Raw genomic sequence first — 27,396 nt, forward strand, 5'->3', positions numbered from 1 at the left:
TATAAAAGGATCACACTCCTCAAGTTTCTCTATATGGTGGCTGTTTGGAAACTGAGAATCTTTTTTTTTTTTTTTTTTAGATTTTATTTATTTATTCATGAGAGACACAAAGAGAGGCAGAGACATAGGCAGAGGGAGAGGTAGGCTCCCATTGTGGAGCCTGATGTGGGACTCTATCCTGGTAACCCAGGATCATGCCCTGAGCTGAAGGCAGATGCTCAATCACTGAGCCACCCAGGTGTCCCAGAAACTGAAAATCCTGAACCCAAGGAGAGATGGAAAGAATGTTAGACATGCTAGATGAGGGGCACCTGGGTGGCTCAGTTAAGCATCTGCCTTCCGCTCAGGTCATGATCCCAGGGTCCTGGGATCAAACCCCATGTCAGGCTCCCCACTCATCGGGGAGCCTGCTTCTCCCTCTTCCCCTGTTTCCTTCTCCCTCTGATTGTTCACACTCTCTCTCCTCGTCAAATAAATAAATAAAATATTTCAAAAAGCAAAGCAAAACAAAGCTAGATTAGGTTTCTAGGAAAGCCCACAAAAGCCTATTTGACTCTCTATGCCAGTGCCTAGCACAGAGTAGGAGCTCCAGTTGTTGAATAAACTAACAAACACAGGGCTTTTAAAAAAAAATCAACTAAATCCTGCATTCTGGGTCCTGGGAACAGGGGACCCTACAGGGTGGGGGTGGGCAGAAAGAAAGGGAGTAAATAGAATCAATTCTTACTGAGCACCTATTATAAGCAGGAACTGCCTTCAGAAATTGACACACATGCTCTTATTTTATTCTTCACACAAGCTTAAAGCATTGATATTAATTAACCTCTTCTCATGGATGAGATGACAGGTTCAGTGAGGTGAAATGACTTGCTGAAGGTCACAAAGCTAGCTAAGGGGCAATCAGTGACTGAAGAAGTTCAGGTTGATAATGGCTCTATAGCCAGAATCCTTCTCACCTCACCACCTTTCCTCCAGACTGAACCTGGCTCCACGGAATATGGAAGACAAGAAACTCAACGGACTTTAGCAAATCATTGTATGTGCTTGGTCCTGTTCTAGATTCTGGGGTGAGAGTGGGAAGACACAGAGTCTGTCTAGGGAGTAAATGATTTAGTTGTGGAGGGAGGACTAAGGATAGTAGGGAATCAAAGCCTGGAGTGTGTGGTTTTCCATCAGAAGTGCTGCAGGAAGCCAGGGGAGGGGGAGACCAAAAAGTCAAAAGCAATTTACCAATGCAGAATCTGCTTATGAGGAATGGGTGGAGGGTGTCTGGGGAGGCTAGGAGGCACCAAATGAAAGGACACCGGCAGAGTCTGGAGGCTTGGAGTTGAGTCCTAGTACCACTCTTGTGCCACAATCTGCACTAATTGCTCATCTGGACGACGCCAAATAAAAGCTCTGCACTGAAGAAAGCAGGTGATGAGGGCCTGGGAAGAGGAGCCACAACATGTCTGCATTCATTTGGCCTGTGCTGATGCAAGGAAGGAGTCAGGTACTGTCAAACCCCAGGGGGAGACAGGCCAGCAGGCACATAAGGATGCATTGGAGGAGCATTGTGAATGGAGGCACGCAGGCTGCAGGTGCACACCCAGGGAACCTAACCCTGGTTCAGTCTCAGTGACCTGGAAGGCCTCCCTGAAGAGGTGATGCCAGAAAGTTAGCCAGACAAATGGGATCAAGGGAGGGGAAGGAGTATGTCAGTCAGAAGTAAAGCCTCTCACCCAGAGAAGGCAGCATGACTGGACCCAAAACGTGAGGTAAGACTGTCAAGAGAGGAGGTTAGGAAACCCTCATCTCTAACCTCTAATTTTTCTTCTGGTGAAACTCCTGGGCCTCTTTACCACACACACAGTTAAGCTTCTTTTTGCAGAAATAATTTTCTATGGCCAAGAATATTAAAGAGACTAAGAACTCTATGAGACAAAAATCTTTTTGCACAAAACCTCCTTCCTCATTTAAAAAACCTTCTCTGGTTTAGCAGGTGCCATGGAAAGTGGATGTGTCTAAGAGTCTGGAGCCTGGAGTTTTGATACTAACTGTGATTCTGATCAGATGGCCTCATTTCTCTGGTCCTCAGTCCAGAAAGCTAGAAAATCAGGACCAACTAAAGCAAAACAAAGAGGTTTCTGAAGGAAAAGACATGAAGTGTGCCTTGAAGAACAGGAACAGTTTAGAAGCATAGGAGAAAGAGCACAGCAGTCAAATAAAAGGAAGCAGGGAAGCAATGGGAAGGTACATTCAGAGACCATCAAGTAGATCCATCCAGGTGACAGTTGACAGCAGAGAAATAGGCAGCTGCCAAGGTATGCAGAGCCTACAAAAAGATCACTAAAGCCAAGCTAGAAGGCCAAGGCAGTGCGTATCAACCTTTTTTGAGCCACAGGCTTTACTCTCTCCAGAAAAGTGCATAGGAACACACATACTCAAAAAGAACTTTTAAATTACACACAATGTCCAGGAGTTCAAAGGTCTTCATGAAATCAATAACAGATCTTAGGTTAAAAACCCAATCTAAAAGGCTGACAAATGCCTGGCATGCATGCTACTGTCCTGCACTCCTGTGGAGCCTTTGAAAAAGCCTCAGAACTCTCAACGCTCATTCCAATCAGCCATCATCAATCAACTAAAACTGGCAACAGAGAAGAAACCTGTTTGGCATTCCTTAGCCTCTCACCACAGGCAGAGGGGTTGTCACTGAAGGTTTTTTGGGGAAAGAAATTATAAAATTAACCTGATAGCTTAAGCAAGCCGAATCTGAAAGAGGAGAGAGGAGAAAGTGGGGACAAGAAGACAGTTTGGGAGCTGCTGTAACACAGACCAAGGGAGACAAACCAGAACAGGAAAATGAGAAAAGAGGTCAGGGCCAGGAGACATTCAAGGCAGTTGGAATCCCTCCTGTCTCCAGTGGGTTAGTAACCCATGTTGCCCTGCCTGGGCCCTGAGAATTCTGGAAGCAGCTCTGCTCTGGAGGCAGGGCCAAAGAAAGAAAAAGGATAGAGGTGCCTTCTCCTCATGTCTCTTGAGGGCTGAGTATAGTGTAATGAAAAAGATGAATAAAGGACTCTGGAATAAATTAGACCTGGATTCAAATTCTAGTATAGCTAGATAATCCTGGGCAAATCAATTTTCTGAGTCTGTTTTGTCACCTTTAAATTGGGACACTAACTTCTAATTTGCTGGGATCCCAGCCAAGTACCTAGCATACAGCAGGTGTTCAATACAGGGTGGCTTCTGCCTGCCACCTTACCCTACACTTCCACCCCTTTAATGGACAAAGTGTTCTAGTCTGAAGCTGGCAGTAGCAGGTTGGCCAATACCCAGGGATTCTAAGACAGGGTCAGATAGGATGACCTGGGTAATTCATCCAGCCTGGCTCCAGGCACTCTCCTATTCATCTATTCAACAAATGTGTACACATCTACTCTGTGCCCAGCTGCATGCTGGCTCCTGAGAAGAATACAAGACAGAGGTTCTTGCTTTCCAGAACCTAAGCTAAGCAGTGTTCTCTTTCTCTTGTGTGTGTGTGTGAGAGAGAGAGAGAGAGAGAGAGAGGGAGAGAGAGATACACACATGCATATACATGTATTTGTTTCTTTTTTTTTCACAAATAATTGCATTTCAAGATAAACGCAGACTGCTAAGTATACAGTAATTCCATTTTTAGAAATTGCTCTATAATTCTCCAGGGCACATTCACCAGATTTTCCCCTCTTTATTCTCTCAGAGATACCCACTCAGGCCTCCATTTCCCAGCCACCAAAGGCAATGTTCAAAGAACATCCTCTTACATGTGCCCTTCTGGCCTGATGTATTTCTCTGGGGCACGTACTTGCAGTGGGATCCCTGGGTTTTAGGGTTTATATTACTTGGTTTGACTATATTGTGCTAGGGTCCTCTCCAGGACATCTGCTCCATCTACCCTCCTGCCAGCAGGACAGGGGTGTTCCTGTGTACTGCTCTCCCAGCCAACACCTGGCAATTACCAGCTTCCTACTGACTGCAAGTCCAATAGGTCTAAAGGGATCTCACATTATTGTCTTAGCTTACGTCTCTGATAAGCAACAATTTTGGGCTAATTGTAAGAAAATGCCCATTAGCATTTAGAGGTTTTCCTTTTTCCTACAGTGCATGATTTTAAGAGGACTGCTGGGAAAGAGGGCTTTTCTAAACTTGCTATCCTATTCATGACCAGAGCCAAAAGAGCAGAGAGCAGGCAGGCAGCCTGGGCTTTAGTTCCAGGGCTGCTGCTTCCTACTCTTACATGCTAGAGAAAGTATCCCATTCTAAGCTTCAGCCTCCTCATGGGTCCATGAAGGTTTCAGGAGAGGGCACAGAAATCTGAAGGGAAGGCCTCCACCAACCTGAAGGGTCACGTCTAGGAGGTAAGTCTCAGTGTTCTTCGGTGACACTCCAGCTTTTGAGCCCTACCCAGCATCCCGACTGAGCATCATTTTTTGCAGAATCCTGGGGCTCAGGTATAATGGAAAAAACAATGATGCTGGAGTCCAAGGGCTGGAGTTCAGAATCTCGCTCTGTTGCTTACTAGTTGTGACTGGGAGATACTGATCTCTAATTTGCAAGGTGGTTGTGAGGATTAAAAGTACACTCCATTGAGGAGTGGTGGTGGCACCTGGTAAATCAAGGAAGACTAGAAGCAACATTAAAAAGCACCACAAAAGAACCCAACTACAAACAACTTTTCCTCCTTTCAGAGCTGGGTGGGTTCCCTCCCCCCCCCCACCTTCCACACAGAGCAGCCCCCTCAAAGTTAGCATTTCACACACTCTGGTCTTCTCCATTTCATTTTGTTGCTTTGCAAGTGAATGCCCAGTGGGCAGTCATTTTAAAGTCCAGGGCCAGCTGGGCGCGCGGGTGGCTGCCTGCTGAGAGTGGCTGAAAGGGCCTCTGAGGCCTGAGAAAGCCACCCCTGCTCTCCCCAGTGATTTTCACCAACGGACAAAATGTGGCAAGTGAATTAATCTCTTTTAAAAAGAGCAATGCTTGTGACAGAGCATGGTGTCTCCGAAAAGGTTAGGATTCCATCATCCCTGAGATGATAAGTGGAATGCTTAATGCAGGTTGCCACTCGGGGCAGAGCAGCCTGTGTCCGGGGGCTGGGCACTGTAGGCCTTTCTGGGCTCCCTCCAGACTTGTAGAAGGCCCTTCCCTAAAGAACTAGGCCTCCTGCTTGGCAGGACAGTGGTGGGTGACACTAACTGGGGATGTTCTAGGACAGCAGACAGGGAGGAGACCACACTAGTGATCAAGAGGTGCCCCCCCAGATGTTGCACCCCTCTCAGGCAGTGGAGTGGGGCAGGGGAGGAAGCAGAATGGACTTGGTCCACATGCAGGCCCCAGCACTTAGTAGGTAGGTAGGAATGCATGAATGAATGACCTAGCCTCTCAGAACTTCACCTGGTCCCCTCATTTCAGTTACAGCTCCTGCTCTCTGAGCCTGTTTCCATATGTGTTAAGAAACAGAGAGGACCAGCAGCCCTACTCTATAGGTCACACAGGGGTACCATGAGGAAACAATGAGACAAATGTATAGAAATACTTGACATGCAATAAAGCACTAGACAAACAGAAGAGCCTGTGCTATTATAATTTTCCACTTAGTACCTATCCCATTTTAAGGAAGTAACACAGTAAATTAGGATATGTGAAAGGTGTACACAGAACTTGGACCATCAGTCCTCAAAATTTTCTGTGGATTGATAAACAGTCTCAAATCCCCAGGCAAGGGCAGCGGTAGAATGAGGATTCCCTCACCCAAGACCTGAAGATTACCATAGGAGATTAACAAATCAAGGAGAAAAACAAAGCTAGTCTCATCAGGTATCCAGGAGAGTTCTGAAGGCTGGGGGACCAAACAGGAAACAGTTAATGGGGAAAGGGGATGAGAGAGTAAAATTTTCCCTTCCTGCTGTGAGTGCTTCTGTATTCTTTTAAGTTTTATTGTTTTGTTTTTTTTTCCAACAATGAACATACTATTACTCTTTTTTTGAAACAAGACTTTCTTGCAGGTGGGGGGGGGGGGCTTACCCTTTCCTTCTCCAAGAAGCCTTCCCTAAGACAGCCCCTGATGCTGCCTCACTGGCCTGTGCTAACCTGTATTAACACTTCTTAGTTTCTTTGTTCCCCCACCCCCTTCAGTCTCTTCACTCCCTATGCTGGCACAATGGCCACACATGGGCTGAATGAGTACATGTCTATAGCACTTCCCAACACACTCTCACCAATACCTCTGTCTCGTGTTGGAGGTTATCTATTTTATATTGGTGGGCCTATCTTTTTCAAAGAACTTAGGCTCGGGTGTATATATGGAGGGGTGTGGGTGTAGCTTCTCAGGCTCAGGGCTGGGGACACCTAACATGCAGGCCTGGGGCTAAAGGCCATGGATTCTACTTGTGGCTCGGCTCTCTCAGTAACTAGTTGTGTGATCCCGATCTGTCTCTCTGGGCTTCACTTTTCTCTGTGGTAAAATAACAGACCTAAATTAAATTTCTCAAGTCCCTGCTAGTTCTAAAATCCTAGGATTCTAAATATGGGGATCCTGGGTGGCGCAGCGGTTTGGCGCCTGCCTTTGGCCCAGGGCGCGATCCTGGAGACCCGGGATCAAATCCCACATCGGGCTCCCGGTGCATGGAGCCTGCTTCTCCCTCTGCCTGTGTCTCTGCCTGTCTCTCTCTCTCTCTCTGTGACTATCATAAATAAAAAATAAATAAATAAATAAATAAATAAATAAATAAATAAATAAATAAATAAAATAAAATAAAATCCTAGGATTCTAAATATGTATAATGTTAAAATTTGAGAAGTGGATTCCTGACACAGGCATGAGCAAAACTTCCAAAGACAACTCCTTGGGCTGAGGCTATAGGAGGGAAGAGAGTCTCAGATAGGGATATGGGCAGTTTTGAGTTATTCTGGCTAACCAGCTCTTCCACGCAGAGGAGGGAGGTACCACTTGATTTTTCTTCCTCTTTCTTTATAACCAATCAATACAAAGCGGCCACTGAACTTCAATCGTGCATTGTTCCAACTGATTTCCGGATCCTTCGCATTAACCAGCTCTCAGCTGCAGCTGGGGAGGGGGCTGAAGGGTAGGGAGTCCTGGCCCACCTGCATCAGAGGCCTGGAAGCAGTGAGCCATGCAGACTCAATCATGATCACTATCTGGGCAAAGGGCTCTGGCTGGAGCCTCGCAGAAGGTCCTGTTTACAGTAATAACAGCACCAGGCCAGGCTGTCGGAGCAGAAGCAGAGGCGCCTGGGGCTAGAATCCACACACAGCCTCCATCTGTGCCTTATCTACCCAGTTAGCCTGGGCTGAGAGGGGCAGGGGAAGGGAGGAAGAAGGCTGCTGTCAGAACCCAGCTCCAGTCAGCCAACTTCAGGCAGGTTCCTGGTGCTCTAACGCCACAAACACAAGGCATCTTCTGCATTTGCCAGTTGAACTACGCACTCTTTCAAGGCCCCTCTTGGGACTCTTCCTCTAGGAAGCTCTCCAGATGCTCTCCCTATCAGGGAGATGGCCCACTCCAGCACTGCCATATCCAAATTACTCCAAAGGGAAGTGGGTAAGCAGTGAGGGAGGAGACCGACGGGCATTTATGCAACCTGCAAGCTTCACAACTAGTTCTTTCCTATTACATAAGGTTTTATGATTTCTAAATTTCTAGATATGAAGAATGATCTGCAGAGATCAATCAGTCCAATGCTTCCTTTTACAAATACAACATGGAGGTTCACAAAGTATCAGCCTTGGCCTTAGACTGATTTGGATATGAGCCTGCATCTTTCTGTCTTTTCCAGGCTGTGTGACTGTGGCAGGTTATGTTAACCTCTCTGAAGCTCAGTCACTTTACCTTATCAGCCTGCCAGATCTACCTAACAAGGGTGCTGAGCATAACCAAAGGAATAATGTATGCAAAGCATTTACACTTTATAAACATTAGTTGTCATTATCACAAGTGTTCTATTTGTTCAAAGGCACACAGCAGAGGAACTGTATCAGCCTGTCACTGAATAGTGCTGGATTAAACAGAATGAAGTCTAATGCTGGGTGACCATTCTTTGTCCCATCTCTCAGTCCCATCTCTCAGTTTCTAGCAGGAACCTGACACACATTATCGCTTCTCAGCCTCTTGGCTAAGATCAAGTGTAGGAACTTGACAACACATTAAAGTGCAAAGATTATTTTTTTAACTTTATTTTTAAATTATTTCAAGCTTACAGAGCAGTTACAATAATAACACAAAAAACCTCAGATCTGTCCTTCGCTCAGATTCTCATTACATTTTGCTTCCTGTGCTTAACCCCTCCTTTTCTCTATTTTTTCCTGGGCCGTGTGAGAGTTAGTTTCAGACATTATGCCCCTTATACCCAAATACTTCAGCACATATTTCCTAGTGTGAGGCTATTCTCTTACATAACCACTAACCAACAATGATCAAATCTGGGACACTTAACATTGATAAAATATTTTTACCTAATAATTCAAATTTTGTCCACTATTCTAATAGTATCCTTTTATAGCAATTTCCCCCACGAACCAGATACAAGTCAGGATCAATATTAGAATCAGGCATTGCATGTGTCTTCAGTTCCCTTTCATCTAGAACCAAACAGTTGCTTAACCTTTGTTTGATTTTCATAATTCTGTCACTTTTGCAAAGTAAGGCTAGTTTGTTTGTGAATGTCCTTCAGTTTGGATAACGACTTTTTGAGGAACCCATTTTCTATTATTCACCCATTCATTCCACAAACTTTTAATGAGACTGTGCTTATTATATATATAGATAGGACTCTGAGCAGGATGAGTTCCAAAATGTCCCTGCCTTCAAGTCATTCACTATTTAGCTCCACACGGGGCAAACAGCTAAAATATACGCAAGGATCCTGGAGAAAGTACCATGTGAGTATAGGTCAGAGCAACAGAACTACAGGGACAACTTCCTGAAGGCAGAGTAGTGAGCTGTGCCAGAAAGGACAGGCAGAAATACCAATTCCCCTGACCTTCTAGGATCCTCTTGAGGAAACATCTGTTTCCCCAAGCTATGTGTGTCCTGGATGGGATGCAGTAAAACGTGAAAAGTAACAAAACAAGGCTAGAAAGGGGGTGGGGGTGGCCCAGGGCACCCTCATCTGGGTACCAATGCCCAGGGCTATAGGCTATGTCCCAGTGAGCAGCTGCCCTAGTAACTTGGTGACAAGGAAAAGACCCGTCTAGGCAGTTGAAGTGTGGGGAAGGGCCATGGGCGCCACCTACTGGCACCACACAGCAGGACTCTAGGCTGCTACAGAGAGCAGCTGGGCAGCTGGCTGGGTTGCCAGAAAGCGTGTCACAGTATGGCAGTGAGACACAGAAGTGGCTCAAACTTCTCAAACAGGGTTGGTACTTGAGCCACCACTGCCAAGCTCCAGAACCCCACGAGCTTTTCAGTGAAGACCGGACTGTGCAAAGCCATTAAAATACCTGCCCCCTACCCACCCACCCATAAACTGGTAGGGGCAAAAACCAGGTTCATTCCAGTAACAAACCTTACAGAGCACCTTCTTCAAGCCAAGCTCTGTGCTGGGCACTAAGGGTACAGAGATAACACAGACATGGACCTTGCTCACAAGGAGCTCCTAGTCTGAACTGGGGTTGGGAGAATGGGACAAATAAGCAAATAAGTGCTTTAAGTATCACAAATGCTCTAAGAGCTCTTCATACAGGGTCAGTGAGCACATAGCATACTTGGCTCTCTGTGGGGTGGACAGCTCTTGAATGGTGGAGTCAAAAGAACAACACTCCTTGAGCAGCCTACTATGTATCAGGCACCTGATATTTATGATCTCATCTGATCTTGTGACTAGTTAAGGACCTGCTTAAGGTGACTGGCTAGTAAGTGGCAGATTGGGACCAGGACCCATGCTCTCTCTGCTGAACCAACACTGCCTTCCAGGGCACATATCCCATTTTTTCCTTTCTTTCCCACATTTAGCCTAAGGCCAGCATGCTCAAGGAATGTAATAGGACTAATAAACTGACAAAAAGTGATAAAGAAGGAAAAGCCTTAAGTGGAAAGGAGGGAGGGATTGATCCTCAATCCCTCAGATTGAGGGAGGGAGATACTCTTTGATTAGTTCTGCCTTCTAGAACCTTCTCCCCTGGAAGAGATCCTCTTCTCCTAGACTGAAGATAAGAAAGGCCCAATCCATTCCTTCTCTTCTTCATGGCAGTCTTCACATTAGCCCCACAACTTTCTCTTTTTTTAAAAAGATTTTATTTATTTGAGAGAGAGATGTGTCAAGTACTATGCCAGTGCTTTTACACATATTGCTTCAGAATTCATCACAAGATAAAATGTTTTTCTAATTACAAACTTCCTTGCTTACATTACTCCAAATGTCCGGGAAGTCTTTCCACTAAGTTCCTTATATCCAAATACTACCTATCTCCAGGCCCAGACTAAACGCCACCTTGTCTATGAAGCCTTAACTATTTTTTTTTTTTAAGATTTTATTTATTTACTCATGAGAGACACACAGAGAGAGAGAGAGAGAGGCAGAGACACAGGCAGAGGGAGAAGCAGGCTCCACACAGGGAGCCCGACGCGGGACCTGATCCTGGGTCTCCAGGATCATGACCTGGGCCAAAGGCAGACGCTCAACCGCTGAGCAACCGAGGCGTCCCAAGCCTTAACTATTCTTACATACTAATTACAATTCTCTTACCAGACTGCAAGTTCTTGAAAGGCATAGGTCATCATGATACATGTTTATGCTCTTCCTCTATGCCAAATGGGGCATAATGCTTATAATGGGCCTTAAGAATAAATGCCCAAAAACCAGAATAAATAAATGCCAAAGAAGATATACAAATGGCCCAGTAAGTACATGACAAGATGCTCAATGGACAGACCCTTAGCCATCAGGGAAATGCAAATCAAAACTACAGTGAGGGGAAGCCCGGGTGGCTCAGCAGTTTAGCACCGCTTTCAGCCCAGGGCGTGACCCTGGAGGCCTGGGATTGAGTCCCACGTCGGGCTCCCTACATGGAGCCTGCTTCTCCCTCTGCCTGTGTCTCTGCCTCTCTCTCTCTGTCTCTCATGAATAAATAAATAAATAAAATCTTTAAAAAAAAAAAAAAACTACAATGAGATACCACTTCACACATACTAGAATAGCTGTAATAAAAAAGATAGATAATAACATACAGTATTAGCAAAGACTGGAGAGATCAGAACCCTCATACGTTGCTGATAAGAATGTAAAATAGTACAGCCACTTTGGAAAACAGTCTGGCAGCTCCTCAAAATTTAAACATAGAGTTACCATATGACCTAGCAGTTCTACTTCTAGGAATCTACCCAACAGATATGAAAATGTACATTCACATAAAAACCTGTAATGTTCAGAGCAAAATTATTAAAAATAGCCAAAAAGTAAAAATATGAACATCCATCACCTGATGAAATGATAAATAAAATGTGGTATATCTATACATGGAATATTATTTAGCCATAAAAAGGAGAGAAGTACTGATACATGCTCCAACATGGATGAATCTTGAAAACATAACCCTAAATAAAAGAAGCCAGTCACAGAAGACCACACTGTATGATTCCATTTAGGAAATGTCCAGATAGGCAAATTCATAGAGAGAGAAAGTAGATTAGTAGTTTCCAAGGTCTGAGGGGAGGGGACAAACAGAGTGACTGCTAATGGCACTAAGGTCTTTTTGGGGTGAGGGAATGATGAAAATGTTCCGGAATGAGATAGTAGTGATGGTCACATAATTTTATAACATACCAAAAACCACTGTACCCTTTAATAGGGTATATTTTATGGTATATAGATTATATCTCAAAAATAAAAAGAATAAAAGAACAAATGAATATTTGCTCATTCAGAGTCTGCTTATCAACTTCAGGAGGCAGACAGGGCTTCATACGTAGAGAAGCTCAACTGAGGGCTGGATGCTGCCCAGCAAAAACCTCTTGGGGGGGGGGGGGAGGGAAGAGACCAAAGTGCCTTGGATCCTGTCTACCTGTGCAAAAGCTGTAACTAAGTGTCACCTGCTCTAGAATGGATCCTGCCCTGCCTGCTGGACTCTGAATCCCTGGGAATTCAGAGGCCTCCCCCAATTGTTTGTGCTTTATATCCTGTCCCTACTCACTGTCCATCTGTAAAAGCTGGTCAAACACACAGACTTCCCAGGAGGCCGGGGCGCTATCCCCCCCCAAACAAAAGGGCATTGAGATGGAAGCCTCGGCTCAGCCTCAGAGAGGATTCTGAGGCAGCCTTCCTGGACCTCCCATCCACATGAATTGAGGGCCGGGAGCCCAGCCCGCCTGCCCAGCTGCTGTGCCCTCCTGCTGGGCAGCCTCTGGAGAATAAACAGGGTTTCATTCCACCAATCAATCAACCGTCCAGACTCTCTCTGTACTGAGTGCCTTCTGTGTGCCCAGCCAGCCTTGTGTGACTAGGTATGGTAGAGGCAGGAGGAGGTGATCCACCTTGCTGTGATGGCACAGCCTAGGTGAGGAGACAGGGCTGAGAGGCAAGGAGTGAAAACTCAACGTGATACTGTATGGCAGAGACTTTAAGGCTGTGGGAATCGGACAAGAAAGTTCACCATGGGCTAGAACAAGCAGTGACCTGCAGTGAGAAAAGCAAGTACTTTGGACTCCTATAGGTCTCAGTTTAAATCACACAGCTCCACTATTTACTAGCTGTGAGGTAGTAAGCACTGAATCTGAGCTTCAAGTTTTCTCATCTGGAAAATGGATATAACACAATCTGTTCTGCAATACTAGAGCAAGAAAGGAAGATAATACACATAGAGTGTCTAGTATTCTGCCTCACATACTGTGGGTATCTAATAAAGAACAGCTATTATTACCAGTGAGGGAGCGCTTTCTGGAAAAAAAGGGCTTGAGGTGGGTGATGAAGCAAGAACTGGATCTCGACAGGACGAGGTGGAGCTGAAAGCACCGCAAAGGCTTCCAGGTAGGATGAGTAAGCTGCATATCTGGGACAGTGAGAAGCCAAGTCTAACTGGAATAGAGTTTTCAGGATGGAGGGGAAGGCCAGGCTTGGCTGGTGGGAGTGCAGGGTCGAGTGAAGGGCAGAGGGGAAGACGGATAAGGGGTCTGGATCTGTCAGTTTCTCTTCAGGAACCTTGTAGACTCCCAGTAAGGCAGACAGAAGGGGTTCTCCCTCTAGCTAGAAAACACTTCCTCAACAGGAAACGGGAGCCTAGAAGAGTGCTGAGGAAACTGTGATCCCAGGAAGCCTCTATCTGCCTCGGGCCTCTTCATCTGTAAATTGAAGTGGTATGCCACTTCCAAATGGGCAACTTTGGGCAAATTTCTCAAGTAATCCACATTTCTGTTTCAATGTCTGTGAAATGGGGCTATTATTACTTGCAGAGTTATGAGGATTTAGTGATTAAAGCCTCACATAATATCTGTCTCAAAAAAGGTATTCAATAAACATCAGTCACTGTAATATTTAACAATGTTATTATTAAAGTATTATTTTATAACATTTTATAGCACATGTACTGATACATGTAAAAATCATATGCATGAAAAATTATGCCATTAAAAAGTAATATCCTGGATGGCTCAGTTGGTTAAGAGTCTGCCTTTGGCTCAGGTCATGTTCCCAGTGTCCCAGGATTGAGTCCTGGTGCAGGTCCTTACTGAGTAGAGAGCCTACTTCTCCCTCTGCTCCTTCCCCCTGCTCGTGCTCTCTTTCCCTCAAATAAATAACTAAATCTTAAAAAAAAAAAAAAAAAAATGGTTGGGGGCACCTGGGTGGCTCAGAGTTGAGTGTCTGCCTTTGGCTCAGGTTGTAGTTCCCGTGTTCTGGGATTGAGTCCCACATCAGGCTCCCCGCAAAGAGCCTATTTCTCCCTCTGCCTATGTCTCTACTTCTCTCATGTGTGAATAAATAAATTATTAAAAAAAAAAGATCCTATCAAAAGTAAATAAAATTCTTAATATATGTAAGTTCTAGAAAAAGGAGTAAAACTAAGCATAATTGCCTGTTTTTTGTTTTTTGTTTTTTTTTGTCCCACTTACTATTCATTTGCCTTGGGTTCTTTAGTATGGGAGATCTCTGAAAGCTCACAGTAAAAGCTAACAAACACATACAGGGTAACAACTGAATATTCAGAAATTCTATCCATTACCTTAACTTATTTTTCTAGTGATGGGGCAAAAACCTAGTGTAATTAACAACATTTAGTAACAAAACTTACCATGTACAGAGCATTCAGTATGCACTAAGCATCGCAAGCACTAAGTAGTTTCTCTCATTTAATTTTCTCATTTACTACTCATAACAAAAGTGTGAGGTAGGTCAATCATGATCTCACTTTGCAGAGTAAGAATCTAAGCTAGAAAAGGTTAGGCAACTTTCCCAAGGTCACAGAGCTGACCAATGGCACAGCTGGAATTCAACTCTTGTTTTCTCAGACTCATAGCTGGGAATCAAACCTTGCCTTCTCAGACTCCAAAGTCCTTATCACTGGGATTCTTGCCAATGATAAGAGAACTTCTGCCAGACCCACTGACAGAGTCCTATGGGAGAATCACTTGTTGCCTTAGGAGGGAGCCTGGACCTGGGACTCCCAACTCAGAAGGGAAGAGAGGGAAGGAACGAGGGTGTAAAAGAGCCTCAAAGTTCAAATGTGAGATTTTTTAAAGTGAGATTTCCTGCGAAAGCTTTTAAACAGGACAGGGACAGAGCAGGAACTGTGAGGCAAGAAGCTAAAGTGAAATTGGGGATTCGCCTCAAAGATACAGATGCGGTGAAAAACTGAGACACCTGCACCCCAATGTTTATAGCAGCAATGTCCACAATAGCCAAACTGTGGAAGGAGCCTCAGTGTCTGAAAGATGAATGGATAAAGATGTGGTTTATGTATACAATGGAATATTCCTCAGCCATTAGAAATGACAAATACCCACCATTTGCTTCAACGTGGATAGAACTGGAGAGTATTATGCTGAGTGAAGTAAGTCAATCGGAGGACAACCATATGGTTTCATTCATTCGGGAAAATATAAGAAATAGTGAAAGGGATTACAGGAGAAAGGAGAGAAAATGTGTGAGAAAAATCAGAGAGGGTGACAGAACATGAGAGACTCCTAACTCTGGGAAACGAACAAGGGGTAGTGGAAGGGGAGGTGGGCAAGGGGATGGGGTGACTAGGTAACCGGCACTGAGGGAGGCACTTGACGGGATGAGCACTGGGTGTTATACTAGATGTTGGCAAATCAAACTCCAATAAAAAAAATATATACAAAAAAAAAAAAAAAGAAGAAGAAGAAGAAGAAGCTAAAGTGAGTATCATTAAGCCCAGTGACACACTGAGCTTGACCATTTTCAGTATACTTGGATTTCTCTCCCTCAGTTTCTAGGAAAATTCCTCGGGAAAAAAAATCCAACTGGTTCTAGCCAAGCTGATAGGATCTGTGCTATGGTGATGATTGAGCTGGGATTTTCAAGAAGCAGCACTGAGGGGCCACAGCAATACTGTTGGGGAGACAAAGCCTGACTGCTGCCCCTGCTGCGGGACCCTGGGGACTGCAGCTTTGTGACCTACCCTACCTCAGTGGCTGGATCAGTGCCAAAGAAGATCCTGGCACACACAAGCTGGTAACATTCAGATTGGTTCCTGATGTTTCTCAGATCAGAAAGGTTGCTGATCATGTCAACCCAACAACCCCCCCCCACTACCACCACCAAATCAACTACTGCTGCTGTTAGAATAAAGACAAAGCTCCTTACTATGGCCTTGAACATTTATTCTGGCACCACCATCCCCACCACTACACCCTTGAGCTGCAGGCCCCTTCACACTTGTCATCCTTCCTTCTTCCACTAGGTCTTTGTAAATAAAGGTTCTTTCTGCCAGAAAAGCTCTTCTGCCCTAACTCGACCTAAGTTAACTCCTCATCAGAGTTAACTCCTCACCAAAAGAAATCCACTAGAGGCTCTAGGATTCTCTTTACCCTTCCTTGAAGCATCTGTCACAGCTATAATCTCTTTCTTTCTTTTGTAATTTTACATTTGCATGATCAACATGTTGAGCTGACTCAAAGCTCCATGAGGTGACGCCTGTATTTCTGGCTTACCGCTGATCCATCAAGGCCTAGCAAAGTGCCAGCACATAGTAGACACTTTTTTGAATGAATAAAAGAACTAATGCTCCATTTTTATTTTTTGAAAGAGAGGTCAGTTCTCTGTTTATAGATTTATTATAACTGCAAATAACTATTAACATTTGCCTAGCTCTTTATCATTTACAAAAAAACTTATGCAATATTCAATTAAGTACTTGTTAACTATCTACATGAACAGCAATGAATAAAAGCAATGGTCTGCCATCTATAAAACCCAGAGTATTGTGGGAGGGAAAGAAAACAAATAACTTATCCCAATACGGGGTGATTAACTGCTGTCACAGAGGAGGTTTAGGGTGCTATGGAAACCTACAAGTACTGGGAGGGTAAGGGCACTTGAAGCCTTCCTGAAGACATAACACTGATGCCCCACAGGATGAGTAATTTTCCAGACAAGAGTTCACCTGCCTGGAACCTTCCCCAAGACCTGGGAGGGTGGTCTGACAAATATTAAAAAGATACTTCAAAACTAGGCCATTGAAGAAGTTAAGGGACTTAGTGAAGTTAAGGGACTGAGGCCACACAGCCAAGCAGCAGTAAGGCCAACACAAGAGGCTCCATCCCAAGGCTGGGATCCCTTTCAGTGACATCCCCTTCCCTACAAGCCACCCCCCTACCCCAACCCACCCCCCATATAGGCCTTGGCTGTTCTCTGCTTCTGTGCTTGGCCAACCACCCAACTCTGCTGGGCTTCTGTGCAGTTGACTGGCTGCTTCCACAACTCACCTACCTATGAAGTTCAGAAAAAGCTGTCAATCCAGTCCCCCCCTCCAGCCAGGAAACAAGTAAGCAAAGACCCAGTCATACATCTCTGCAGAGCTGCTTGCCTAGTGTTTCAGTGTGTGATCTGGATCTTTCCAAAGGGACTTGGTTTTCTCTGCAGGGTTGAACACTGGAAATTGTATTTCAAAGTTCTCAGTGGAACCCCCATTAACATGATTTGGAAAACTTAAGATTCAAAGAGGGAAACTCTTTGAATCTTATTAAGGGTCCCAGAGCCAGTTTGTAACTGTGTCCAAAGTGGAACCCAGATCTGCTCATTCTAAAAATCTTGTATTCTTTCTATTAACATTATACTGCCTTCCAACATCCCAGTATTCAAAAAGCCTATGGGCGTTATGCCCTAGCATTCAAAAACCAGTGTGATGATCTTATGGAGCTCTCACAACAAGCATCAATTTAGAAGCCTTGATCTTTGGTCTAAAATAAAACTTTTGTTTCAATCTACTGTACACCACAAGGACATTGGTTTACTGGTTAAAAGAACTGGATGTTTGGTTGCTCTGATGCCATCATTAATATCTTCCCATCCAGCCAAAATGATACTACAATCAATAAACAGACAGCCTCTCTGAGGACCCGAGACAGCCAAATGTATTTACCAGCCAGGGTTTTTGTTAATTAGATAAAATCCCCGGATCAATGTGCAGAACATTTACCTATGCTGTAGCTGAGCACATTCTGGACACCTTAGTCCTGGCATAGGGACATCAAGTGCCTCAAGCCCCAAGCTGGGGCATCCAGGGACAAGAACCAAACCAAGCCATCAACGTAAAACTAGAACAAATGTGTTTAACACTCAAGAAAATCTAACCCTTTCTTCTTTCCTGAACTGTAAACCAAATAAGACCTTTTTTCAAGGCATCTAGTAAACAAGTCTGAGCTGGTATGTATGAACTCCTTAATTTTCTAAAACCATGAAACTAGAAATCAAGACAAGATAACAAAACAATCTCTAAAGTGATCACTGAGATTCTTTTTTTGAGAGATAGCATGGTATATACAGTGGAAAGGGTATGAATGACACATACATTCAATTGCCTAGTAGACATCTCCACTTGAGTATCTCACTAGCATGTTAAATTTAGCATGTTTAAAACCAAATTCATAATCATTTCCCCCCAACCCAGTTCTCCTCTAGCACTTTCATCTCAGTGAATAGCATCTACACAGTGATTGGGCCAAAAAACTGAAATTCATTAACACCTTCTTCTCCCTAATCAGTGATATCCAACTCTATCCATTCCTTTAACATTCATTTATTAGTACATACAACGTATCAAGCACTGATACCCCTCTAACCACCAAGTGCTGTCTAGCTTACTTCCTCCATCTCTGCTGACATCGTAGTCCAAGTCATCACCTGCCAACATCCTCTCTTCTAGCCTATTCCAACAGCTTTCAGTCTTTTTGCACCCACCATGGCTCTCTATCAATCTATTCTCCATGCAGCTTCTGGAGAAATCTGGAGAAAGTTACAGATCTAGATCATGTCACTAGGTCTTTCTCTCATTCTCTCTCTCCCTCTCTCTCTCTCTCTCACACACTCACACACACACACACACACACACAGGCTTAAAATCCTTCAGTGGATGCTCAGTGATCTTAGTAAAAATAAAAATCATCACCATGACTACAGACCCAGTGTGGTATGGTCTTTGCTTAACTCTCCAGCTGCAGTTCATGTCACCCTGCCCTTACTCTCTATAGTCCAGTCAGATTGGCCTTCTCTCACTGCATGATTTCTTCACATCTATCTGTTCTTGACTCCTCCAGGCCTTCCACCTACTGTTCCCTCCAACTGAAAGTTCTTCCAACTTTCACTTCGTCCTTCAGAGCTCACTTCAATCCCACGTACTCCAGTGCTTTCCCTTACTGATACATACCCTTTCCTCCATCCCTCCCAGATCCAAGGTTAGATTTCCAAGTGCTTTGTACTTTATTTTTTAAGCAACTGTGAAGATATAACTAACATGCCATATAATCCACCCATTAAAAGTGTACAACTCTATTGTTTTTAGTATATTCAGAGTTGTACAATCTTGACTACTAACTCCAGAACAGTTTCATCATCCCCAAAAGAAACTCTGGACTCATTAGCAGTCGTTCCCTATTCCCTCCCAACCCCAACCTCCCCAGTCCTTGCCAATAACTAACTAATCTATTTTCTGTCTCTATGGATTTGTCTACTCTGGACACTTCATATAAATTGAATTATATGATATGTAGTCTTTTGTCTGACCTCTTTCAGTTAGCATAATACCTTCAAGGTTCACTGATGTTGTAGCATATAGCACTATTCCATTCCTTTGTACTGATGAATAATATATTCTACTCTACGGCTGTATTATTTTCATCTATCCATTCAAACATTTATGGATTTGGGGGTTGTTTTCCTCTTTGGAGTATTATGAATAACATTGCTATGAACATTCATGTTCGTGTCTTCATTTCTCTGGGTTATGTACCTAAGAGCAGACCTGCTGGGCCATAAGGTAACTCTACATTTAATATAATGAGGAAATGCCGAGTCTTATCCAAGGTAGTTTCACCATTTCACATCTCCACCGGAAATACATGAGGGTTCCAATTTCTCCACATCCTGAGAAACACTATCATCTTTCTGCTTACAGCCATCCTAATAGGTGTGAAGTGGTATCTCATTGGTTTTTTTTTGTTGTTGTTGTTGTTTTTTCATTGTGGTTTTGATTAGTATTTCCCTAATGATGAAAAATGTTAAGTGTCTTTATGTATATTCAATATCATGTGCTCATTTGAGTATCTTCTTTAGAGAGATACCAATTCAGATTCTTTGCCCATTTCTACATTATCTTTTTATTATTGAGTTAAAGAGTTCTTTACATTTTCTGAGTACAAATCTCTTGTCAGATACATAATTTGCAAATACGTTCTCCCACTATGGGAGAGTCTTTTCACTTTCTTGAAGGTGTCCTTTGAACACAAAATTTTCAATTTTTTAAAAAAGAATTCATTTATTTATTTAAGAGAGAAAGCTTGAGTACAAGTGGGGGTAGGGGCAGAGGGTGAGAGAGAAAGAAGCAGACTCTCCACTGGGCATGGAGCCCAACACAGGGCTCAATCCCAGGACCCTGAGACCATGACATGAGCCAGAGGCAGACACTTAACCACCTGAGCCACCCCGGTGCCCCAAGTTTTCAATTTTAATGAAGTCCAATTTATCTATCTTTTCCTTTGGTTTCTTGTGCTTTTGATGCTCTAAGATAGTTTTGCCCAACCCAAGGTCACAAAGATTTACAATTTTAGCTTTTATATTTATGTCTATGATCCATTTTGAGTTAATTTTTGTGTATGGGTGAGGTAGGCCTCCACAGCATTTTTTTGCATGTGGATATCCAGTTGTCCCAACAACCATTTGTTGAAAAGTCAAACTGCACTTCATTCTGAAGTACAAAATTATGTCTACATAATTAGTCACTGGCTCCTAGTTAGACTGTAAGTACCAAGAGGGTAGGGACTGTGTCAATCTTGTTCACCACTGTATTTCCAGCACTAAGCCCAACAACGCCTTGCTCCTAATAAGCACTCATAAACCTTGGTCAAATGAAGTATTATTTTTGTCATTAACAAATACTCTACAACTCTGTGGGTTATAGGTATTATCTCCATGTTACCTACACTCATAGAAGTTAGGCAACCTGTGCCTTATATTTTGCTGGCTCTCAATTTTGACTCATGTACTCTACCCTCCCCTGGGGAGTTCATGAACTCCTCCAGGGCAGGAATTGCTTCTCCTTCCTCATGGTGTTGCCACCAAAGCAAATTCAGCTCAGGGCTAGGCAAAGAAGACAGGCAGGACAGATGAATGACTGAGGGACAAACGGATAATGCCCTCCATAGCCAGGTCCCTCCCTCTCTCTAGTTCCTCCTGGCCTCAAACTGTGATCAAGCAATACCAGATAATTCTCATTCATTTGGGGAATATAAAAAATAGTGAAAGGGAATAAAGGGGAAAGGAGAAAAAATGAGTGGGAAATATCAGAAAGGGAGACAGAACATGAGAGACACTTAACTCTGGGAAACGAACTAGGGGTGGTAGAAAGGGAGGTGGGCAGGGGGTGGGGTTGACTGGGTGACGAGCACTGAGGGGGGCACTTGATGGGATGACCACTGTGTGTTATTTTATATGTTGGCAAATTGAACACCAATAAAAAATAAATTTATATAAAAAAAAAAACAGATAATGTATAATTCCCCCCTCCACACCACACATCCTAGGCTGTTTCTTGCTTCAGTGCTACCACTCATGCAGCCCCCTTTGCCTGGAAAGCCTTCCCCTTCTATTGTCTAAACCCTACTGATATTTGAAGCCATTTCCTCTAGGATGCTTTCGGTCTCCCAGACTCTTCAGGGGCATCTTCTGGGTTCCTGTCTCACAGCACTGATTACACAATGTTGCCACAGTATTCCCCAGTCTCCTGCATGAAGGGCAGGAATCATGTCTGGTCAGATGTCCCTGGTGCCAAGCACAGAACCCAGCATATGACAGGTGCTCAGTAAATTTTGTCACATGATCAAATGAATACTGGAAAGGGCAGGCAGTCTGAAGTTCAAGATTGATATCACCAGGGTTCCTTCATTATAGAATGTTTGGGCTGATGAACAACTGAGTTATGCACTCAGCAGAGAGGCCCAACTCCCTGCTGGGAGAAGGGAAATGGGTAGAGGTGTTGTCTTTCACTCAAGTTTGTACTGAAGGAAATGTGATCTCCACTGGGAGAACAGGAGGCCTCATTTCTCCTGGCCTTGATAGCTCCTCACATGGCTCAGCCCAAGCCTGGACAGATGTGCCTTTAGTCTGCCCTGTGCCCTAGGTTTCGGGTGAGTGGTTCCTGTATCCAGGAGCCAGGCTTGGGTATAGGCTAAGCCCAGGAGTAGGGCCACCTGCTCGTGATGCTGACAGGTGGGATAGGGGCCCCAGGACAGGGCTTCCACTCCCGAGGAGTCAGAGCTGCACACACTAACAAGGTTTAAGTGCCTTGGTGGAGGAGGGGGGAAATGGTTGCCACAGGGAAAAAGGAGAGAAGGAAGGGAAGAGGAAGGGACTCAGCCTCCCTCCGAAATAGCCAATGGAAGTATGGAAATAAGCCTCTGGACAGCCTGCTTCAAGTCTGCTGAAAAGTCAGTAAAAAAGCAACTTTCCTCAAGTTCTGTTGTGCTGGTGAATAGAGTAAGAGATGTGGGGAAATAGTTGTCCCTGCGTGGGGAGGCACACAATCCAGTAGTTTAATGTGAAGTCTAGCTCACAACCTTCTTAATATCAAGAACAGAATGTGGTGAGTGGCAGATCCTGCCCTGCTCCTCCAGCCAGGCAGGCTCACACTACATGCAGTTAGCGAACACCACATAAAGCAGGTCAACAGTGCCCCCATATCAGGGTGACCGTCCAGAGCTGTTGGCTTGATTGTCTCAAAAGGTTGTCTCTAAGGATTCCTGATTTGAGCAGCAAGGACCCTTGCTGCTTCTCCTGTTCGTGGACTGAGTGCCTCCTCAGTCCTGATAATCAGTCCTGATTCTCTCCCTAATCTCCAACTTCTCTTCTAGAAAAGGATTATTCTTCTGCCATAGGCAGACTTGGCCCTTTTCAGATGACCTTCATACCCTCCCAGAAAAGAAGGGAGATGTGGAGCAAGGGAAGAAGAAATCACAGCCAGGTGAGAAGAATCAAGGAAGGCTTCATAAGGGCTGCAGCACTGGAGCTGAGTGTGAAAGGATTTAAGCAGGGGGTAATAAGTACAGAGTACAGACGGGTAGTGTGTGTGTAGAGGACTCATATCCAGGACCTAGGAACTTCAGATTCCAGAGAATCCTTAAAGAGGAGGATGAAGCACTTCCCCTCTGAGCAGAAGAACCTCAGGCTGCTGGCCTTCACTATCCAGAGCTTTCCCAAGGCTTTAGGGCTAAGGAAGGTTAGGGGACATCAAGGCAGAGATACACAGAGGCCCACAGAGGGCAACAGGGAAAGAACGGTAGAGGACAATATTATTCACTAGATCTGAGTTTTATACCAAATGCTGATATTACAGACCATACTGATCATACACATGGTGACCTAACCAAATACAAGCTATGTTTAAGTTTTTTTTTTTTTTTTTTTTTGAGAATGGGACTCTATCCTGCTATAGGCAGGTCAGCTTAGCAGAGCTAAAAGCAGGACACAAAGGAAGAACCTAAGAGCAGCATGAAGCACCTATGCAGTCTAGGACATGGAAAAGCTGAGTAAGAACCTGCTGTGGGAATTCAAAAGAATTGTTCTTCTAGCAAGGATAGGCAGGCTCCCCACCTCCACCTGTATGCCTAGCTCTGTTAGCAGAAAAAAAACTGTAATTGATAGGTTACATGTCTGTTTCCTTGAGACCAAAGCCTGGGTCACCTCCCATCTCCAGCACGCAGTAAAAGCCCATTCATTCACTCATAAGCAAGAACTCTTCTGGGAGAGGAGGAAAGAAAGATGTCCTAATTCAGGCCTTCATCACCTTGAATTTGTCTTATTGAAATAGCCTCTCGGGACACCTGGGTGGCTCAGCAGTTGAGCATCTGCCTTCGGCTCAGGGTGTGATCCTGGAGTCCCAGGATCAAGTCCCACATCGGGCTCTCGGCATGGAGCCTGCTTCTCCCTCTCCCTATGTCTCTGCTTCTCTCTCTGTGTATGTCTTTCATAAATAAATAAATAGGGATCCCTGGGTGGCGCAGGGGTTTAGCGCCTGCCTTTGGCCCAGGGCGCGATCCTGGAGACCCGGGATCGAATCCCACATCGGGCTCCTGGTGCATGGAGCCTGCTTCTCCCTCTGCCTATGTCTCTGCCTCTCTGTCTCTCTCTCTGTGTGTGACTATCATAAATAAATAAAAATTAAAAAAAGAAATAAAAAATAAATAAATAAAATCTTTAAAAAAAAAAAAAAAGAAATAGCTTCTCCCCTACTTGTTTATTCTTCACCCTTCTGAATGATCCTAATTGGGTCATTCCCCTGCTCAAAAACCTTCCATGTCTCATCACTGCTTTATAGGATAACAATTCAACACTCCTTACCATAGGCATTTTAATAAACCTTGCACATTGGCTTGTCTTAAACCATCCTCCACCTCTCCCCTTGCAGTGCTGAACATGTACCACCTCAGCAGCACCAACATGACACTGGGCCCAGCACCTCCTGCTCCCTGCCTTTGCTCAGTTTGTTCGCTACCTTTTGCCTCAGAGTCGGGGGGACGGAGGGGGACACAGGAGGTGAAAAGAGTAAGAATAAGATTGCTGTGCTGAAAGGCAGGATCTGTGCCTTGCTCATCTCTGACTCCCTTAAAAGGGGTGAAGGGAGACTCTGAGTTATCATGACCAAAAGAAATGAGACAACTGAAGGCAGGAGAAAAGAACTAGAGATACACGTGAAAGGCCCCTACAAATGCTATCCACACGCGTGAGAAGGAATGTTCTGCATCACACATACCACAAATCCAATCACTTTCTGCATTCTTTTGGCAGGTGTTTAATTGCTATCAGAAAAACACTGTATTTGAAAGAGCTAAAATAATCAACACTCAGGGGCTCAATGGAATAGGGTAAACTCAGCCTCCCCAGGGTGATGGAAAAGTAGATTCATAGCATTGCTGCTTTGCAAATATACCACCTAAACTGGGTTGCCAGAGGAAAGTAGCAGCCTGGCAGTCCTCGGCAGGAAGGCTGTCCAATCACCAACAGGTGACTTAAAGGTCAGCAAAGGCCTGAGGGGAGGGGGCACAGTCAGTTTTGCCCCCTCACTCTCTTATACTGCAGCGTAAGGAAGCGAGCCTCAGCTGTTTCTGGGGAAATGAAGATGCCACGCACAGCTGGCAGTTATGAATGGCTCTTATAACAACAAGCTGACATCTGTGCTTGGTTTTTAAGATGCATCATTGCATGTTTATTAAACTATTGCTCCATCATATTTATTTGGCTACGAAACAACTCCCAGCCCATACTTCCAAAAGTGGTTTATTAAAAACTAAGCCTTGAACATTAATACTCAAAAGCACCCTTGAGAATCAATAATAATGCTGCAGATAAAATGAAAGGGAATCAAAGCCGTAAGTCTTGGTGGGGCCTGCAGCTGACTTTCAACACTTTCTTCAATGTGCAGGCAGCTAGAGTGAGGAGGAGCACCAAGAATGTGGCAATGGGTGCGGGGTAGCCACCCAAAACATGGGACTTCCTGTCTAAAATGTGGATGTGGTAGCAAGAAGAGAGGATATCTTGTGGCCCCTCGTTTTATACAAAGGGCCAAAAAAGGTCAAGATGAGGCCCAGTGCAGGCTACTAATTTCACCAAAAATAAAACCTCTGCCCCTAACCAACAGGCCCATACTGATGCCCTATGCTGGCCTCGGTCTGAGCATCTATCCTGGACACAGACTGCCCAGCCCTGGCACCAGGCGAAGCCCCAACCTAAGTCTTGTCCCTGCCAAGAACCTCAGATCCAACCTACCAGTGGTCTAAGCGGCCCAGCTGAGCCAGGCCAGAAGAATGCAGTTAGCTCCTGAGCAGGAGTCCAGCATGTGCACCCCAACCCCTTGGGCAGATCTTTCTAGCCTCAGAAGACCTAACAGGCTTCTTTCAGCTCCCTCCTAAATCCCCAAACCTTTCCATGGGTTCCCACCTGTATTCCAAGGAGGCAACAAACAATAACACATGGCCAGTTCCACAAAGAAATAAGAACAAATGGGAAGATTCGGTAAAGAACCCACAGGATGTGGAAGGGACTCTACACCATGTCCTGCTAAGAACAAGACAGTGGAAGGATCCAGAGATGTTTGGGGTCAAGAAAAAAGGGGACACAGGGCAGACTTCCTATCTTAAAAAATCTAAAGGTTGACCTGGAGCCCAAGTGACTGTGACTATAGGGAAGTTACAGGGTTCACTTCCCAGATTACTATGAGTATTTCCTCTAAGGCAGTCACCACTGGAGGAATGGGTTCACCCAGCTCAGGCCCTCTTGTGGGAGAGAGCAAGTCCTGGAGATCCAACACTCACCTGCTGACTTCTTGGACATTGTTGGCACGAGCAGCCTCCATCAGGGCTATATCTGAAAAGAAAGGGGGCACTGGTCAGATCCCTGGCCAAGACCTACCATCAGAGCTGCATGGGGGGCCCAGGAAAACATGGAAATGGAAGCACTTGAGAAACATGGGCTTTAGGGCACCAGGGTGGCATAGTCGGTTAAGCATCTGACTCTTGGTTTCAGCTAGGGTCATGATTTCAAGGTTCTGAGGCTGAGCCCTGCTTCAGGCTCCACACTAAGTGCAGAGTCTGCTTGGGTTTCTCTCCCCCCCACCCCCCGCCAATAAAAATACATTTAAAAAAAGAAAGAAAAGAAACATGGCTTTAACAAGAAAAATGATGCCAAGGTATATTAAGAGAAAGCTAATCATCCCCAGCCTGCATGCTATCCACTGTTAACCTGTCCTCCACATTCATTACATACCCTAATCTTGTAACTCTTATCATACAGGTGATCCAGGTAAAGTGCTAGCAACTATGTATAGCCTATGGCAAATGCTTGATAGATGAATCCCTTCACTCATTAGCTAGAAAGCTCAGACTAATACGTTTCACATGGCTGTCATTGTTATTAATCATTCCCCTACCTTGTCCCACTTTCTCCCCCAACTGATTTCTCAACCTATTTTTTTTTTTAAGATGTTATTTATTTACTCATGAGAGACACACAGAGAGAGGCAGGCTCCACGCAGGGAGCCCAAAGTGGGGCTCGATCCCAGGACTCCAGGATCATGCCCTGAGCAGAAGGCAGACAAACGCTCAACCACTGAACCACCCATGCGTCCCTCTCAACCTAGTTTTGATTCTCGTATCACAAGTCACCAACCCAACACCAAGAACAGAATGGGGTGGAACAGGCAGGGGTGTGGGCTCCTCTGAGAGTTAAGAGTCTTGACAAGGAGTCAGGAGGCCTGGCTCCAACAGCCTGCCCCTATTTCCTGCTCTGTGGCAGCACTTTTCCCTCTCAACTCCAGCTTCCATGACTATAAGTAGACGCAGTAATTCTTGCCCTGCAAGCCTCACAGGATGCCGAGGAAATGAAATGATGGTTGAAAAATCTGCCAACTCCTCAGTGCCAAGCTCAGAAAAAGGGAGACCCAAAGCAGAGGGTGGCAATTCCTTAGGAATCACCTAGCAGAAAAGCAATGCTAAGCCCGGCCTAGCCTGAGCAGCCTACAGGCTGTTGGCACCACCTTGTGGCCACAAAGAAAAACTGCCCGGCTCAGAAAAACTCCATAGTAGAGGCAAATTTTTTTCAAATACCCATGGAGCCCTATATGCCCAGCAAGGTTCTGAGCTCCATTAGGTGAACACTGGAGACTCATACCCAGCACTGCCTCAGAGAGTTCTCAGTCCAGCCA

At 44.7% G+C, this 27,396-nt stretch overlaps 1 protein-coding gene and 1 pseudogene across 4 annotated transcripts in view; one reads left to right on the forward strand and one right to left on the reverse strand.

The window, feature by feature from the left end:
• The window catches only part of CLPB (ClpB family mitochondrial disaggregase), a 142,580-nt gene that overhangs the window by 112,250 nt on the left and 2,934 nt on the right, over positions 1–27,396 (reverse strand). For all 4 annotated transcript variants that reach the window (XM_077866884.1, XM_077866882.1, XM_077866883.1 and 1 more), the window contains exon 2: positions 26,009–26,060. In XM_077866884.1, the coding sequence (XP_077723010.1) occupies positions 26,009–26,060 (52 nt within the window). The remainder of the gene's footprint in view (positions 1–26,008; positions 26,061–27,396) is intronic.
• On the forward strand, positions 8,134–8,238 carry LOC144295582 (U2 spliceosomal RNA; annotated as a pseudogene).

The sequence above is a fragment of the Canis aureus genome, chromosome 23 (genome assembly GCF_053574225.1).
Source record: "Canis aureus isolate CA01 chromosome 23, VMU_Caureus_v.1.0, whole genome shotgun sequence".
In the NCBI taxonomy this organism is placed as follows: domain Eukaryota; kingdom Metazoa; phylum Chordata; class Mammalia; order Carnivora; family Canidae; genus Canis; species Canis aureus.